Source organism: Watersipora subatra, chromosome 4 (assembly GCF_963576615.1).
Source record: "Watersipora subatra chromosome 4, tzWatSuba1.1, whole genome shotgun sequence".
Classification (NCBI taxonomy): Eukaryota; Metazoa; Bryozoa; class Gymnolaemata; order Cheilostomatida; family Watersiporidae; genus Watersipora; species Watersipora subatra.
Genome location: NC_088711.1, coordinates 14,422,009 through 14,441,918, shown reverse-complemented (window position 1 = coordinate 14,441,918; position 19,910 = coordinate 14,422,009). Strand labels below are relative to the sequence as shown.

General features: G+C 35.5%; 1 protein-coding gene across 1 annotated transcript; it reads left to right on the top strand.

Annotated features, from left to right (window-relative positions):
• The first annotated feature begins 1,029 nt into the window (after positions 1-1,029).
• Positions 1,030-15,413, top strand: LOC137393793 (mitochondrial import receptor subunit TOM40 homolog). Its single transcript, XM_068080483.1, has 7 exons — positions 1,030-1,485; positions 7,624-7,784; positions 7,871-7,972; positions 9,305-9,410; positions 9,517-9,657; positions 9,742-9,927; positions 14,733-15,413. Exons 1-7 carry the CDS (start codon positions 1,197-1,199, stop codon positions 14,870-14,872), a joined length of 1,125 nt encoding a protein of 374 aa, XP_067936584.1. The 5' UTR covers positions 1,030-1,196; the 3' UTR covers positions 14,873-15,413.
• Positions 15,414-19,910: the final 4,497 nt, after the last annotated feature.

Genomic DNA, 19,910 nt, shown 5'->3' with positions numbered 1-19,910 from the left:
CACCCCAAGGAAAAAATGAAAATGCGTGAGAAATGCGTGAGATTTTTGCCCCAATTTCCACAATTTTATATATACTAACATTGATACATCAATTGCCCCAAAACCAAATCTCACGCATTGCCCCACTCTTGAGTTGGCAGGTCTGTATATATATATATATATATATATATATATATATATATATATATATATATATATATATATATATATATATATATATATATTATATATATGATCTCTAGCCAGAAATATTGAAAACCATGGAAATCATACATTAATGACCACTTGCTGTGCTACAACATATGAATTGGGTATTTTACTATCTTTAAAAAAAAGAATCGTGTTACGATAAAATCGATTTTCTGGTGAGACCGCTGTACATACAGCTGCGGTGCACATACCTGCCAACTCTCACGCAATCACCCCAAAGAAAAAATGAAAATGCGCGAGAAATGCGTGAGATTTTTGCCCCAATTTCCACAATTTTATATATACTATCATTGATACATCAACTGCCCCAAAACCAAATCTCACGCATTGCCCCACTCTTGGGTTGGCAGGTCTGGCGGTGCATTACTAAGTTTCATGATATATGCAATTTGCACTAAAACCATTTAACTATTGTAACAAAAAGTTAGCATGTTTACTGAATGAAAACTTGCATTCAATTACTCTAATGTTTTGAGGAAGCCTGGTCTACGCTGACGATAATTGACTACATATGTTTCGGCATGACTCAATTCCTAAAAAAGGGTATCGGAAGGATCGCGATTTTAGCAATGACTCCATAAATATATTTTAACAAGTCGACAGGTTATAACGTCATATGTTTATGATTCGGTGACTGCTTGCTTTGGCGCTTCTCGTCTAAATAAATGTGCGGCGAAGTAAAATATATAAACTTGCACCCGCCAAGCGAGAATTTTTTTAAACATATTCGACAAAATTGCAAGACGGCGCTTCAATCATTTAATCAACCGCTCTTTTGATTTGAAGATTTTGAGCTATGTATCAACAGCGTGCCGGGCCCATTGTGAGCATCACGCCTTGCTTCTTTTTCTCATACTAATGGTTGCTGTCTTCCGATACATTCGTACAGCTTAATTTAGACAGCCCATAACAATTTGGTTGAAAGTTTGTACTGCTTAGTGGAAGTCCACACGGTTAGCTCTAATTAATTACTATATACGGCTAAGATGGGTAATACGCATGCAGTTAATGCGGCGGAAGGTACTGAAAGCAGCTCAGCTTGGAAGTCATTCACCAATAAAGTTTTTGGTTCAAGCTCAGGTGACGAGTCTATCAATAGCGGTCAAACAGCTACTTCACCATTTGATATTCTTAAGACATCTCAAATCGAGCTAGGTGGTGCTGGAGATAATAATGCCAAAGAAGTAGCTTCAAGCAATGACTTAGACCCTCGAACCATAGAGTTTTCTTTGCCAACTTTTCCTGGTTCTTGGAAGGAGATACACAAAGTTCAAGGTTTGTTTTGATTCTATGTTGAAAACCGAAATACGTAGTTACAAGCTATAACATTATATTAGCTTTAATTTTTAACTATGAGGTCAACAGAACACTATTTATTTTCTCATGAAAACCTCAATAAATAATATTCACAAACTAAACTTGTATGTTTATGGACCACCTTGCCATGCTGAAGCTTTGCTGCTTTTAATCTTTGCTTTTATTCACCACTTGCTTTTGTAAATGCACCACTCGTGCCATTATTGTGTTCATTGATAGGCCTAATTAGAAGTACTTGAATAACTTAGCGGTGCAAAATAAATAACCTTCGATAAAAGCAAAACAGATCTATAAATCTCAGCGTTTGTCATGCTGTATGTCCTACTGGCTATGGTTTGTTGCAAAGAGATCTTTCTGATTTACAGCTTCTGTTATATAAAATAGCACCGAATAGATATTTGAAAAATTTCAATGTAGATTTGTGTCAAATGTATATAGGCCTATGCATTTTGTAAATTAATCACACACCTTCACTGCTATCTTATTTGTGAAGCAGGTTTGAAAAAAATCACGGTTTTTATGAAAAAACCGAATAAATCAGTTTTTTGGTTTTAACCAGTTTTCATGGCTTAAACCGGTTTATATGATTTGACCAGAGTTTTTGCAATTTCAAATCTAATTAACATCACTAACTATAGCTGCATGATTGAGTGTTGAACTTACATATTTGGAATCATCTGTTAAAGATGGTACTGTAGGAGTTATGTGAAAAAGGAAAGAAAACATGAAAATTTCAGAATGAACCTTTGATCAAACATGGATGAAGAAATACAGAGCAGAAATCTTATCACATAAAGTAAATATATTACATGTATGAAGCTCTATGTATTGGTAGGGTTTTGAATCCCGGTGATTGATTTTGTGGTAGTGAAGAGCAGAGCATAATGATCTAAAATCGCTAAAATTGAAGCGAAAAATTTGTAAATCCGTAAGGGTGATTGTAGATCTATGCAATATGTGACTAAATATGTACTTAGGTATTGGTCATACGATAAATAGATGCAAGTTTTTGAGCTTTTTCTGTGACCAGTCTATTTCTGACTTTTGAATGGACAAACCCAAATGTTGAGAATATCTGCTCAATGCTAGCCTTATGGTGCGTTTACACTGGCCGATTTTGTCACCGATTTTGTCGTGCACAGACAAATTTGATGAGTCGGTGTCGGCACCGATCTGAAAGTCGGTGTCGGAGAAACCCAGCAGTGCCCGGTTGCACCGACAAATCGCACGCTCATCAGCCAATCAGAAGCTAGGAGCCTCTGATTAAATGAGCCTAGGCTTTAATGACATTGCTAAGTTTATGAAACGAAAGGGCTAGGTTTAATGAGAGGCTAGGAGACTGTCATTAAACTTTCCCTCGTTCTCTTTTTAATAGTGAACCAGCATGGCTAGCAACGATGTGAACGCGAGAGTACCAAAAAATCAAGTTAGTTCTTTAATTTAAATTAATTAAAAGTGAATAGCCAGTTGTACGACTACTACTAGTACTACTACTAGTTCTACTACTAGTACTACTGTAAAGGAATTTGCCGGCCCTTACTTGGCACGATCTAGATTATGTCATACAGAAATAAATTGCGTGTGATTTCATTCAATGTTTTATTAGCGAAGGAAATTCACTAGCCGAGGAGCGTACGGCCATTTGCTCTGTCTACTAAGTGAGCGTTGCTCCCTTATATACAATAAAATTGCCCGTTCCGGCTAACGGCACCGAGTGAGAACACCGGCTAATAATGTTTAAATGGCCAATAATTAGGCCCGTTGATATGACAACATAAACGACGACAATTGATAGCATAACGAGTAACAAAGCCAAAAATAAAAAGGGAATAAAAAGGACAACCCATATAATAAAATATTTACAGACATATAAAGTATATACAAACAAATAATTACAAGAAGTGTAAAGTGTTGGCCCGGCGTCCATCACACTACTACTACCACAAATATACATTCACCATTCAATCTTCTTCATTATTCATTTTATTTATTATAATTACTCGGACGAAAGAACTGTACGTACAGTTCTTTACTCGGATTTTCATTGTGTCATCATTCATTCATTGCTTAGTATTCAGTAGTTGCTTCTAGCGGTAGTAGTAGGAGCAGTAGTAGTGTAGTACTAGTATATAATTTTCCACATCAAGCGCATTGATTTTTATGTGTACTCGTTTTCGCGTGGCCGGGTGAAGGTCAGAACGGCGAAACGCTGTGATTGGCTGTTGGTACCGACAAAAATCGTTTGATCGTTGCAATGTAAAGGGGAGTCGGTGTCGGCACCCATACGTGAAATGCCTGAGGTACCTGTCTGAGTCGGGGTATTGGCACCTAATCGGAGTCGGTGTCGGCCAGTGTAAACGCACCATTAGAGTTGATTTTTTGAAACACAAAAAACTTGATAAACTGATTTCTAACAATAGGCCTACAACTATTTTAGCTCGTGCCCACTAGATAAAATATTAGTTTGCAAACCTAAAGCTTTTGCCCAAAAGGCTGATTGTTTCAATTTCTAATTATAAGCAATCCTCTATTGGTGGCTAGATTTGAGAAATTTTTCATTCATTGTTAGATTAGAAACAATAATGGGGTTAGTATATTTCACATGGTTTTCATATTGCATCAGTAAAGGGGTCATCGTCTCACGTGATAAAAGCATTTGCAAATAAAATTCACTAATTCATTGTGCTAGGATTTCGTGTAGTAGCAACTTGAGCTTTACCACCACCTTACTATGTGCTAAATGAACTTCCACAGCTGATAATTACATAAAATTGCATTTCTACCACAAAGGAACCACTAGCAGCTTAAAATATTATTTTTCACAAAAAAATAATGAAAAAACCACAAAACCGGTTTTTTGGCTGGCTTAAACCTAGCCAACCCTGTTGAGAAAGGTAAAAATAAACAAGTAAAACCTGGTTCACAATGTGAACCAGGTTTTTTTTGTTTAGCAGTTTACTCAAGACGCTATTTCAGCATTGCTGTTTAGTTCATTGAACATCTATCAAACTCGGGCATAGTTTTGCTTTGGTTTTGTCAACTTTCAGTTTGTTTACGTCAATAAAACTGTCAGACCATTCCTTTGGGTGTTGCTGATATGCTGCCAAAGTTGCGAGAGGATTGGACCACTATTTCTTAAGACGTAACTAAAGTTGAAGATTAGCCTATTGACTCTCATTCATGAAAATGGTTAATAAAAAATGTTTGCAAATGATGAATTGTTTGGATGAATTTCTCTTAAATGATAGCTAAGATTCAGATGATGATTCACGTTGGTAGGTTAATCCTTGGCTAACAAACAAGCTGCTGTATATTTTTATTGTTACATTGGTCGTAACACTTATTTTGTTAATTGTTTATATTAAATAATAATAGTTTAAATAATGTTTAATGTAATAATGTTTAAATAATAATAGCTTCAGTTAACAAAACAAGTGGTGTGAATCACTGCTACCCTATTTATTTTCTCCTCACCGTCAGACAACAATAGTCTGTACAACCTGTTTTGAGGAAGTTTCTCGGCAAGTTTATTATGTGATTTACATAATAAAAAATTGCACTTCATATTTTTTATGGTGTTAAATGTATCGCTGATTTATTATCAGCACAAATCAAACTACTATAACTTATTATCAATCAGAGAAATATTAACTATACTATAGTTAATAGTTCTGTGGTATCCATGCTATTCTCATCAAAAACCATAGTTACGTTCGCATAAATGGTATCAGTTTGCATGCTGTAGTGTTTTCCGTAACCTATAAATTGAGGCATTTTAGATTACATACATCAAAAACTCTCGGTGATATTTCATATATAAGTGTTGTTATCTTATATCGTAATCTACAGACTCAGAACTTTAAAATTGTATACTATTTGATAAGATTTGTTTCATAGCATTTAGTCCTACAAAAGTACACTGACAATCAGTAAAAGGCCTAGGATCTGGATTCCTGCAGGCTTATGTGACACTAGGCTTCAAAGTGGTGAAGCGTGTAGGACAGTATTCTGTCTAGGTCTTATTTCATTCATCGTACTTGTAGAAACATCTCGTTGTTTTCAAGCCAACCATTATCATGGTGAAACAAATTTTGAATAAGTGTTGTGTCTGCCATATTTGTTTTGTTATCTCTGAAAGTTGTTTCAAATCAAATAAGTTTGACTTCATGGCCTTTGTGAGTAAGCTTTTTTAATTGCAAACACATAAAATTCCGATGTATTCACAGCTATTCAATATTGAGCACTTTCTGGAGGTGTTTGAAGTTTTGATAATGGTGAAAAGGCTTTTTGGTGTTGAAGAAAACATATATATGTATTTCCTATTAAATGAGAGCAAGGGTAAACCATTTGCTACTGCTCAATGCCGCAGGAATCAAATAAACTTCAAGAAAGTGCTTGATGTAAATTTGTAAAATGCCTCAAGTTTGATGTGTAAAGTGTCACATCCTGCAAATTTTGGTATTGAAGAAAATTATTTTTTGGAAAATAACAACTTTTTTCAGTTAGGCAAGCCAGTTGGTTATTAGACATTTTGTGGCCAAAATTCTTTTTTTGCACGAAGCCAAAGATAAATTTAGAGCTATTACTTAGAAGTGTGACAGCTCTTTATATGAATTTCCCATTTAAACAAAATTTTTCATTACTGCATTTAAAACAACCACTTGGCAATGTCGAGGTAATTCATTGGATATTGTAATAAATCAGTGATCCTGCAAGGGAAATACCGTAAAACCTTTATTTAAATGCCATGAGGCTCTATGTTTCAACCCTTCGTACATAGTGGCGCTTTATTAGAGGTGGCGTTCAAATAAAGTGTGGTGTTGTATTTTTCAAATAGCCTGTCAGAATTTTGTGAAGACAAGTTCAACCTTTTCATGGGGAAGCGAATATCCTCTATATTTAGCACTCCTTTGGGCGGGACGACATTAACCCTTTTAGATGCAGAAATCTACTGTAACTCATCTCCAATTTATCGTAGATCTCTAAATGAATATGCATTGGGAAGCTGAGAAATATATTTACCAGTTGATACATATTGCTTGCAATTAACATACGATGATCTTATAGTCTGCCTTGCAATTTGTTAGAATTGTTTTAAAGTTTTTATTTTTTAAATTTCAAGGCATATTTTTATTTTATAACTATGTTTAATAATGTTGCATAAAAACCCATTTCACTCATCCATGTTTGCAGCCAGAGCTGGCTTTTTATGTGCAATAGAAGAGGAGTTATGACCGTCAATCGACTGTAAGCCGAGTTTAGATAACCACAATAATGCTATCAAATAATATGTTGCAAATTTATAAAATATATACGTGATAATAATCTTTCAAATGCTACAAAAATATATTCAAGAACAATGCACATAAACAAACCATATTTATATTGCACGCAGTAACAAAATTGACATTTTTAAAACAAAAATATTTGCATTTTTTGTTATTGTTTTCGTTTGGGTCCCATTTCATCATCTGGCTGTTTAGTACCTTCCACAGTGTCTGCTGACTTCAATTCTTCTGCATTGCTGAACTAGTCGAGATTATTTTCTAAACCATTTTTTAGGAGAGCAAAACTTTTACATGTTGCTTTTTTGCGCAAGTAATGAGGAATTTTATGCGCGCTAAGCAAGAGTTTCAGTCTGAAAATAGTAGTACAGATTCCATTTCAATTGCTAAAATATTTTTCAAATGCGTCGAAGTATCAAGACCGCAGTTAAAAATGAAACTATTATTAGCTTGATACAGTTATTAATTATTTCCGTGGTGTTGCATTCAAAGTTTAACCGTAAAAACTGTAAAGCTTTGGAGTTAGAAAAATTACTTCGATACGAACAGAAACAAGGAAAGAGTTAATTTTTAGTGATATAACCAAGCCATTATTAGTACAATTTTGTGGACACTTTTCTACTGATCGCTTGCTAAATTATTGGTTCGTAAAAATCAAATGATGTCAAAGTTGCATTCAAATAGAAGTGGCATTCAAATACAGGTATTTCGATTGAATTTTCTTCATGTTTGTTTGTTATATTCAATGACAGGGACAGGTCTTTATACAAAAATCGGTATGCTTATTATACAGTGAATTTATGTTTTGCAGAACTAGCTACTTTACCATTTGATGGCGTGAGGGCCACTTTTAATAAAGGTCTAAGTCACCACTTCCAAGTTAGCCACAACTTTTCTCTCGCTACCACCCAGAGATCTGGATACAAGTTTGGAGCCACTTATGTCGGCACGAAGCAGCTGTCCCAATCAGAGGTACTTGTACGGAGAGAAACGAAGGTATATAATTGTCCATTCTGTATAAGTTTTAGGGTGCTCATCGCTTATTGTTTGTGTTGTAGTCCTTCCCTGTACTTACTGGAGAAATTGATCCTTCGGGAAACTTGACAGCCCAATGTCTCCATGCATTTACCAAGAATACTCGTTCACGGCTAGTGGTTCAGGTGAGGACAACTTCAATTACTAATAGAGTTGACACCACACTTGGTTGTCACTTGACTCTTTGCAGTTAAGTTTGCTACGACACTTGCTATTTCAAGGGTAGCTTCTTGTAACGAGCATTAATAGTTTTGTCATCACACTCTACCATCCATAAATGAATGGATGATGTTTTACCGTTTTGTAGTGGAAATATACATGTGTAAACAAAAAATGTGCTTTTAAATGTTGTAAAAATAATGCAGAAATAGTGCAAATCCTTGGTAAATGAGAGCTTTCAAATATAGTATCTGCATATCTTGATCAGATATCTGCTTATCTGAAAACGAATGCATGAATATATATATATACTGAAAAATATGTTAAAAAATGCTGCATGTGAATAATATGTAGGTATCGCAAATCATGAAGAACATAGCATGACAACAATAACATAATGTTAATTCAACGAAACACTTGCGGATAGACATGTTTTGTTTTTTCTGTCGGGTGTATGAACAAACAGTTTTCGGCTTGTGCCTACTTTTCAGCAGGCAACGTACAGCTGGCCATGGCTAAAGCAGGGTGACAGCAATTATATAAACCCTCACAGGATAGGCGACGGGCATCATGTGGGCGGGGTTTAATGATCGATCCCTGTTGGGATGAACCCGAACACGGCATCCGAACAAAGAAATATGCTGAATAAAGCCCTTTGTAAATTTACAAATATTTTGAACAATAGTGGTTATTTTACTGATCTGTTGGTTTCATTTTGTTGTCAAATGAATATAGTTGCCCAATATTGTCACTGTTATAATCAGTCAGTTGCCAGTCACAAACATTTGTGATATTAATAGTCGCCATTGTGAAATGGCCCAAATTTGGTTTTTGATTTAGATTTTGAGTATGAAAACTACACTGCACAGCTTTGCTTGCTGTCCCATCTTATTGGCTTACGTCAAACAATATGACAACGATGAAAGACTTTGTCATTTTATATAAGGGGTGGTAAAATATTAATAGAAAACTAGAAAAAAAGGACGTTGTTCGGGTGATTTCGGGCGAATTATATTTAACTTTAAGCATATACTACGGCCCCTAAAGTCTTAAAATCAATAATCAACAATTGTAATGCAATTATAGGAGTTATTCTCTTCTGATTTGTATTAGCTGTCAAGACTTGAATTTGCATTGACTGGAAGTTTTTTGGACCTTGAGCTACCAATTTTATGTGTCGATTTTATAGATCTAATTATTAGATGCGAGGTTTCTCTATCAAGATTGTCTCATTTTGCTTCATCTCTGCACCTACCTTCTTGGTGTGTTCAGTTTATAATCACAAAGAACCTTTGTAGCATCAAGACGGACATATGCAAGCTGTAGAATTAGGAACAGACTATCGAGGCCCCAAAGCTACCCTTGCTCTTACCGCCGCCAATCCTGATTTACTGGCTCAGACAGGTGACTCCCTACATAGACCAGTTCTCATGTACTCTGTTATTCAATAGTCGTCGGTGTCCAATTCCCTAGCAGCATAAATAAACATTGAGTGTGGTTGTTATTGTAGGCATATACATAGCTCACGGTTTATACGCTGTCACATCTAATTTGGCCTTTGGCCTCGAAGGACTCGTACAGAGAGGACTGCACCCAGCTCTAGGAAAAGTAGCTACTCAGTTCTCAGGCTCTGTAGTAGCGAGATACAATGGTAGGTAATTCACTCCTTTCCTTCTGGTGTTGAGTACTAGATGGTTAGTGTACTGGAGTTTGCATAGTGGTTCTTCTTTTTCAGTGGAATCGTACAATGCTGCTCTTCAGATATCTCCCTTGGAGCTTGGAGTCCATGCATCCTACTACCACAAATTAACTAGCAGCCAGGCGGTTGGTGTGGAGCTGGAAGGTCGCGGAGCAACAGGAGAATGCAACACAACCGTGTCTTACAGTTTCGACATTCCAGGGGCTGACTGTGTAGTGAAAGGTAAGACGAATGTACTCTATGTTTGATTTCATAGAGAGTTGCAAGTTCATAAACTTGTCGTGGCCTTCTTTCAAGTTGGTTAATGTAGTTTGGATATTGTGTGGTAGTAGAGCGACTGCTTGTTTCTCTGAATACGGGCAAGTCTTGAACCTTCTAGAAAGTCTTATAATTGATATCAAGTGGTAAACCATGTAGTGCTGTTTGAAGCCCAAGTCTAATGTGTATGTGAATTATATTTTTCTTAATTGTTCATTTTGCTCTGGAGACACTCGGCATTAGATAGATTGTCACAATCTCTTAAAACAAGATTTGTCACCGCCTACACGTTTAAACGGCTGTGCCAGTGCATTGGTTTAATGTGGCAAGGCAGGTGTCTGCTCTATAGGATACAATCAAACCTCGACATATCAAGCTAATTAATCTGCTCCAATATTTGTTTCATATGTTGAAACAATCATATGTTGCAAAAAATATTATTATAAGAATATGTAGTATTTTGTTTCATTTAAGAGTCACAAACAATGATGGATGTTTCAAGTATTGACATCTCACATTAAAACAAATCATATGAAACTACAGTGCACCCTCGAGATACGATGTTGATCCGTTCCAGGGTTGGCATCGTATGGCTAAAAAATTTGTATATAGGGGTATAGAGACCATTGTAATTATACAATGCAAACATCCCCTGGTAAAAATTGTCAAAATTTTATGAAAATGTGTACATATTGAAAATTAGCAATAAAATAGTATGCTAACTTTAGCAATTATAGTTACCTACAGTAACTGTATTGTGGATTTAATGTATTTTAATGGTTATGATCTGCAATAAAATGCAAAATTATAATGTGTGTACCAAATGCAGTACGTACGGTAAGGAGTTCTTACCTTCAAAAGGTATGCATAACATAAACTTTGAATTCACTTCAAATAAGTTTAGCTTGCTAAACTCACACCTAAAACGAAGTTTTAGTATGTATTTTGATTTATTTTTCTGAATTTCAACTTTTCATTACGAAATTTTATTGTTCTGCAGTTTGCGTCTTCACTTTCACTGTAAAATTTAGCGTGTCTAGTTGAAACCTTTTTCAACCTATGTAATTTAATAAGAAAGGCCGAGCAATGCAGTTATCGAAAGCGGCCTCTCGCACACTTGACCATTAAATGGCTACTGAAAAGAAGAATGAAATTTTATTTACTATACATGACGTACATACCTTTGGAGTAACGTGGCTTTAGCTGGTACATGTAGCGAGTAAAGCAGAGAGGAGGCCAAAAACGTATCAATGCTAATTATGTCGCTGTACACTTGAAAATAAATTTAATAAGTAATGAAATAGAATTTTTTAGCAGGCTAAAAGAAGTTGTCTAATCCTGTCCAATTTTTCTACTGATTTAAAAAGAAAATGCTGGTGCAATGCAGAAAATTGCTAGCTAGCTAACAGTTGTAAAAGGATCTAGAGAAGGTGGTACAGTAGTTTGTCTTGTATGAAATGTGCCTCAGAATCAATGTAACCATACATACAAAGTTTGTTTGTATTTATACCCTAGAGGACAGGGCTTTAGCAAGTTCCAGAAAGTTATGTAGATGCGTCAACTATCATGAGTAGCTAGTTATATATGAGTTACATACATAGGATAAATTGTATTTACGTAGTAGAGAACAGGCCCGCCTGCAAAGACATGGTTAAATATGAAAATAAAACATAAAATCAAAGTGAACTAAATAAAACATGAAATGAACAAAACATGTCATACAAAGAAGATAAATATTGATATACATTATACATGCGTTGTACAGTATTGTTTTTATGTACCAGTCCACATCAGTGAATTAAACATTTGAAATATTTCTACCGATGTAGGCTTTTCTGTATGTTTTACTTCCTCGCCCCACTAAATGGTTGCTCCTCTTGAATGCTGATCGCGTGAATGGCCTTTCAACTCCTTCAAATCGTCAGTCGTAAGCTCCTCCTTCTGCTTGCTTTAATGGAGTTCTTGTTTTAATAATAATTGCATATGTTGATTGTTTGCGACCATATTTCTTGACAATATTAACAATACGGGCGCCTTCTTATTTATTTATGACCTCCAACTTTGTGGACATGGAATCATTTTCCTTCGTTTTGTAATGTTTGTATCGGTCTCAGATTCCATAGCTAACGAATTAAATATAGATACTTGTAGTTATATACGTATGCTGATTAAAAGTTTATACCGTAGTAAAAGAGAGTATAACGCTAAAAATGGATATTTGCTCTCGCTTGTGTATTTTACACGAAATTTCCCATGCGGAATGCTGACTTGAGAGAAGTCGGTCATCGTGTCTCTTATAAACATTCTGAAATGTTTTCGACGAACTGTATTTCGGTGTCTTTGTTATTTCGACGTGCGTTATGAGCACACCGACCGCCAAATTTTAACTCGGGCGAAACTTTTCTCCAATTAGTATGGTGAAATAAAATTCATATGGTGAGGTGAAGATCTCGCAATGTTCAACTTCCTAAGGTGAAAAAATTGTATTTCAGGGTGATCGTATCTAGAGGTTGCTCTGTATGTGAAAGACTAACTGTAAAATCCTTAATATTATGTAAAAACTAAATGAATAGTGTAGTTATCAGTAGTAAGATATTTTTTATTGTTACTGTGCCTTAGAGAAACGTGAATGTTGAATGTTGCCTTGCAACAAAATTCACATTACAGTTATTTGGTACCAAAAGGTTCACCTTGTCTTACTCTACTGTGTTGTAGGTGCAAAATATGTGCGAATGTGATTACAAGCTCTTTAAAGCTCAAAACGAACAGTTAATCACAGCCATTACCAAAACGCTGTAGGTTGAAATCACTCTTCAAAACGGCTCAAATGGCGTTAATTTTTTAACCTTGGCTCGAAGGAGTGCATAACATCATCTGATAAATGTGAGGAGCCTGTTGGTCACCTGTGATAGTCGAAAAATGCTGCAGAAAGTATTCGCGCTATTTGGCAAGAAGTATGGGTCATATGATCAGATTACGACTAGATGATTAGACCAAACTGAAACGAAACTGTAAAGTAGCGAGCATCTATATTTCATAAGGGCTTTCCTGTAGAACCCAAAGTGTTTGTCATAAACTAGTGCTACGAGATGTTTTATATTGAGCTTTTTCTTTCATGTGATAACATCACGTCTCAAAACAATAACCACGTCAAGTTGAATACGTCATCGAAATAAAGGGATTTCAACCTACGGCGTTTTTGTGATGGTTGCGATTAATTGTTCATTGCTGAGCTTTCAAGAGCTTTTAGTCACATTTCCACATATTTTGCACCTACAAGACAGCAGAGTAAGACATGGTGAATATTTGGATGCTAAGTAACTGTAATGTGAATTTTGTTGCAAGTCAACCTTTAATTCAAACTCAGAAGTTCTGGATATTGTATTTTAAAAATAATTTTCTGTCGGGAGATATTTTTTCGAATTTTACATAAATCCAAACTGTCAAACTAATGTACACTATTTATTGACAGGATGGTTTCCAATTGCACAAGACATTCAAAATTCTTAGTTCTCAACAAAATATTTTCTTTTAGCAATTCAAACATTGAGGAACGATCAAAGATTAAAAGCCTGAAGATTATAATTAGTTAATTATAATATTTTCAGCTGCTTTTTAAAGTTCACATAAAGGCTATAAACATCAGCATTTTTTTGGAGTTGATCCATTAACTCTTTGTTCAAATACAGCCCACCCCTGAGTTATAATTACTAGAATTGCCCCGATTTTGGTATCGGTGCCGATATGAGTGTCAAGTAGCTGAATCGGTACCGGCCGATCTTTTCTTAAAAATTCTGAAACTTCAGATATTTTTTACAGATCAACTATTTAGCAAAAACAGTATTTTAGCCTGTTACATTAATAACGATCATCAGCTGCAAGTTCCTTACTCTGACCCAATGAATTCTGGGCCTGTCACACTATAAATTTATTTCATGTCTATAGCCTGATCAACATCAGCACGGTTGAGGAATCTTTTGGCTTTAGTTAGGACGTGATCACAAAGCGTGGTATTTCCCAATTATACCGATGGGATTTATTTCAGCCAATCATGAATAAAAAATAACAAAGAAAGGGAACAAGAATGAAGCGTAATATTTCTATTTACTAGCATTACGGAAGTAATTTGAGCAGCCGATGCATAAAGTTATCTATCGCTTTCTTGATGATGATACATAGATTGGTTGTTTGGTTTGGTTGGTTTGGTTGTGAATGTAATTTGTTTCTCCTATTTTATTTATTTACACTGTAGGTAACTATAGTTACTAAGGTTAACCTACTATTTTTCAACTAATTTTTAATATGTACAGTACATGTATATATATATACAAATTTAATGTTTTTTACCAGGGATGTTTGCATTAGATAATTATTATGGGTTTTTATATGAAATTTTCGCCTTACAATGCCAAGACCAGAACAAATTAATGTTGCATGGCTGGGATGCACTGTACTTTCGATTTTTGAACATTGCTTTTAAACGTTTCTTATCATGTCTAATTTGCTGGTAAAAACATAATAATCATAGGGAAGATCGTAGCATTGAATAAGAGCATTTGAGCATAATGGAGTTTACAAAAACTTGACATTAACTCTTGTCACTTTTTTACATATTCAGCGATATACAGTCAAACATGGATAACTCGAACTTCACGGGACCGAGAGCAAATATATATAGATATATTTTTTACATATTCAGCGATATATATGTATGCTGAACCATGTAACTCCATCTGTTATATTTCATTCATAGTTTGACTTATTTTTAGCCTCAGCTGATACTGGACTGAATATTATTGCATCCGTGGAAAAGAAATTGACTCCGCTTCCAATGGCCTTGACCTTGTGTTGTCAAGCAAATCAGAAGAAGTCCCAATACTTGGCAGGAATTGGTGTCACAGCTGGATAGTCATGTGAAGCTAAATTAAAAACATATTAATTGTAAACATACTACTCGTATTAATGCGTTGATAGGCAATAGAGTGAATTGAAGTGTGCTCATATGAGCAGGTGTTGTAGGCTTGCTGCGTGTTGTTCAATTTCTATCACAGACAAATGTTGAACGAAAATGCAAGAACTATATGATATGTATGTTGTGAGATTTACTTCATGCAATCCATGCATTACTCCTGTACATAGATTATGTTAGTGTTTTCACTAATCAATATATGTACCCTGATTGTTATATATATTTTGATTTGCATCAAAATATACCCTTGCATCACTTGCTCTGCTTATAAATGTAAGTTTTGGTTGTGTTCAGCATTACAAAACTCATTGTATTAGTAATCATGTCACACCATTAACTGGATACTCTGGGCTTAGCTTTTATTTCCTGGATGCTATGATTTCCTCAATGTATTTATACAATTGAATGTGATTCTCGTTAGGATTCCACAAAACTTAGTGTTAATTGAACTTAAGTAAAGCTTTGGTAGCAGAAGTGTTCACGATGAGATAAAATATATGCTTGTGGTATGAAGGTAAAGCAAATGCTGTTTTAATCTTTTTTTTAAATATTGATTTATAACTTATAATTATTAACTTGAGCAATTACGATAGGCTTTGTACTACTATTTTGAGGCTATAAATAGTGCCTAATACGCATGTGCTAAGAGTACGCGTAGCAACTATTTGATCTCTCTCTTCAAGGAAGACTATTCCATGTGGAAGCATGTGTTATGTGGTTATTCGTTTGGCGGAAGACATAGATATAGAAACCTAGATTGGCCAATAGGGAAAAAGCCTGTCAGACTTAAATAGCATTGTATTGTACCCATAGATATAGTAAACCCTAGATATGCGAATAATCAAAACAAGTGAGGCCTATAATTAGCATGACGCAACGTCATGGTGATGTGCAAAGCGAATCAGCTGATCTATTAACTCCTATTGACTTAGCGCTAAAAGCTGCTCAATTTTTCCACAGTTTGTGCATCTGAGACTGCATATTTTATTGAAAATATGTAAAACTTATATACAGTAATACTTCAACTTACGAGTGCCCTAGCGTACGAGAAACTTGAGGTACGAGCCAGCTTTTAAGCAAGTTTTAGCACCAACATACGAGCCATGTTTGAGATACGAGCACATGAGTCAGTTGCCAAGTATTTCGGAGGTGTTTTAGGAGAACAGCATCACTCTGTATTTTTCAACTGCTCAGATTATACTTTTGTACCGTGTTTTGGTGCGCGATTTTCAGTGCTGAATTATGTGAATTAAAAGTACCGTGCATAGACCAAAAGTTTGCCAGTAAAAGGATAGATAATGCAAAGAAAAAGCGAATGATAACAATTGATATTAAACGGAAAATTATTGAAAAATATGCAAAATATGTATGTGTGATTGAGCTAGCTCAGCAATATGACAGAAATACATCCACAATTATCAAACACAAGGATTATATTCAAGGCATTTAGTTTGCAAAAGGACTAACCATAGTTTCTAAACGACGCAGCGATCTTCATGACCACTGATGGAGAGACTACTCAGGCTTTAGATAAAAGACAAACAATTGGCCGGTGACTGCATAACTGAAACGATGCTACCTAAAAAGGCCAGTGCTATCTATCAAGACTATAAAAAATAGACATTTGGACAAGTTGGCTAGTGGTCGTGCATTAACCCTTGGTGACGACACCTGCGTTCGTCCTGATCGCAACATGTTGAAAGGGCGACAAACGCAAACGTCCTTAGATAGGTTTCTCTTAAAACGGCCGGCTGGTCGTGAGAGCGAAACAAAAGAAAAATTACCTAACCAGCGAGCAACTTAAAACTATGAACGCCGAAATTTTTTTAATTAAGTTAAGTTAAAGATTAAAGTTTGCTTTTAGGTTTGCTTTTAAGTTTGTCTTGTAAGACTTGGATAAAATCCAAATTTATCAGTCAACTGTTGTAATGAAGGATAACTTATCTCTCCCTCTCTGGCAAATGCTAGCGTTAGCTGCTATTGTATGTATTTAATTTTACATTTTAATTAATCACATTTCCTTGCATTGTTTTTTATTTGTTGCTTTTTGAAAGCATGTGGTAAGTTAGGACAATAACCAACATGTTCTTTCTGTTACAATGTATTGTTTTGAGTGTTTTATTTGCATTTTAGAGTATGGAAACAATCAATATATATTTAATTGTTCTATATATAAATAAATTTCACCAACATGCGAGTAAATTGACATACGAGCTCAGTCTCTGAATGCATTAAGCTCATAAGTCGAAGTATGACTGTAATGACATTGGATGAGAAAGGCAAGAATCTTACACACATGGTAATGAATAATACTAATGATTTAGAAGCTTCTATATCATTGATAATACAAAGAGTGACCAAATAGAAATTAAACTAATAACAAACTAATGAATCAAATGAGATTTAAAAGCAGTTACGCTGGACCACTGTATTAAACACCCATTAGACATGACTGAAAATAATTAGACGAGATAGTTTTTGTCTAAGGTTGGTTGAACTAGATTCCTGCTTTGAAGCGGCATAGTGTATTCTGATTTTAGTATAGCGATTTACTATAGTTTTGAGTAGACTGTTGGCATGCACTGTACATGTAAAACCTTGATTGAGGTTATGTAATAAGACATATATATTATTGTCTGTGATGTTACTTGTTTAAAAGCTCTCTGTGTTATACCATAGCTCTCCATGTGTGAACGTAAGCACTTTTCTGCAGCAATACATATTCGGCCTATCAATCTGGTCACCAATCCTCTTCTGTTTTTAACTGAGATTTGGGTTATGTCATCACTATTTCCACTTCCCACTACTTCTACATCCGTCAAGAACTTGATACACTCATTACATTTGAGTTAGAAAACAATCCTCATCACCGAACTCCTCATCTTCACCTTCCTCAGCTTTTGTCTCGTCTTTCTTTTTCTTTCTAGCCAGAGAATGTAGCAGGAGTTGGCCAGTTTTTTCAGCCCTGCTCAAATCCAGATCAATATAGTTAACATTGAGACTTGGTGTGATATCTGTTTTTTATGAACAGTGCTCGAAGTGCAGATCTAAAGCACTGCACATCCGGCTTATTGTTATAGCCACCGTTAGATCGTATTGTGGAAAACAGAATCTCAATGTGATCCTGGTTGATCTTAAAGGTTAGGAAGTAGTTGATGTAAGGGTAGTTGCTGAAAAGATATTGAGCAATGCCATGTACAGATTTGGCTGCTGACTCAAAACCAATGATGAAATGATGATGATTTTCCTATTATTTTCCACTAGCAGCTTTCAGCTTGGTGTCTTTAATCGGCATAGATAGCTTATGATATTGTAGAGAACTTCTTGTTTTGAGTTGAAGTTCTGTCTTGTTATGGGCAATTCAGGATATACCTGGGGTGTTGTGGTCTCTTCTGATGACATTTCACTAAGAATTTGGTTTTATTGTTACGTTTATGACTTAAAAACTAGCATGCCAAGCGTGCTTCTACTACTAAACTTATTGCTCAATTGAAGGCTTTGATGCTGTGATGCACATCACTACGATGTAACGTCCTGAAAACAACAGCCAATTATAGGCCTCACTTTTGCTCCATTGTAATGATAGCTATTCACCAATCTAGGGTTTACTATATCTATGATTGTACCTCATGCTTGACTGCACTCTTGTTAACAATGGAGCTAATGGGGAGAAGGTGACAAAATCACATTTATTTTCACATAAAAACCTTCTTGTACACATAATCCAGTAAACTAAAGCAATTCTGTGATAATATCTGATAACCACCATAGATTAAAAGTATAAAAGCTATGAAATGTTGCACACAAATCATGAGCCATCAGGGCTTTATTTGCCACCCTCTCCTATCCCCATTCTCTCTTTTCCCCTAGTCCAAAGAAGAAGTGAGAAGGGGGAAAGGAGAGGGGGGCAAATAGCCCACCCACCTGAAGAGCCAGACCCTGGCTATGTAAAAGACTAATATCATGTTGAACTAAATATGACGAGCCTGTGAAGTTTTGATCTGATCAGGGAAATGGAATCAATGGCTTTCTTAGCTAGAGCTAGAACGAGACCAAGGAATGCAGGGTCGGACCAGACTCAGGGTCACCAATGAGCGCCAAGATTGGGTCGGACCGGGTCAGCACACACAATTTTTTATTCATCTAAGGTTAACAGATAGTTCTATTACAGCCTAATGTTTTGACATCAATAAACTAAGATACAAAAAACCATTATCACACCAATCAGTATATTTTGTGGCTTGGTTCATCGATGCAATCTACAATTTATGGCTAGACATTGGTGGATCAATGCTATTCAATGGGTGATAGATTAATGGCATGATTTGGCTAGCGTTTTTATTACAGATTTTATTTTCAACTGCTATTATAATCAACAAGAGATTAGTTAAAAAATACTTTACAAATATAGAAATAGATAACCCAGCATAGTAGAAAGCAAAAATCCATCACTTCCCTAAAATTTCTGGTAGTGAAAGAAACTAAAAATAAAATAAATTTGCTGAATTGAAGGTTCTTAGACGTGCTTTTAATTTCCTCAGGATGCCTTCATTGTAAATGCCTCAATAGTATTGAGGTGGACCCTTTTTTGTAGCTTAAAGGTTGACTTGCAACAAAATTCACATTACAGTTATTTGGTATCAAAAGATTCACCATGTCTTACTCTGTTGTTTTGTAGGTGCCAAATACGTGGAAATGTGATTACAAGCTCTTAAAAGCTCAAAAACGAAAAGCCGCCGTAGATTGGAATCTGTTTATTTCTCTGACGTAGTCATTACAGTTTGGTTATCGTCTTGTCACGTGATGTTCTCACGTGAATTGAAAAGCGAATAAAAAGCTCAATATAAAACTTATCGTAGCACTAGTTTATGACAAACATTTCGGGGTTTACCGAATACCCCGTATCAAATATAGATGCTCGCTACTTTACAGTTTTGTTTCGGCATTATTCAATCGTCAAGTCGTAATCTGATCACGT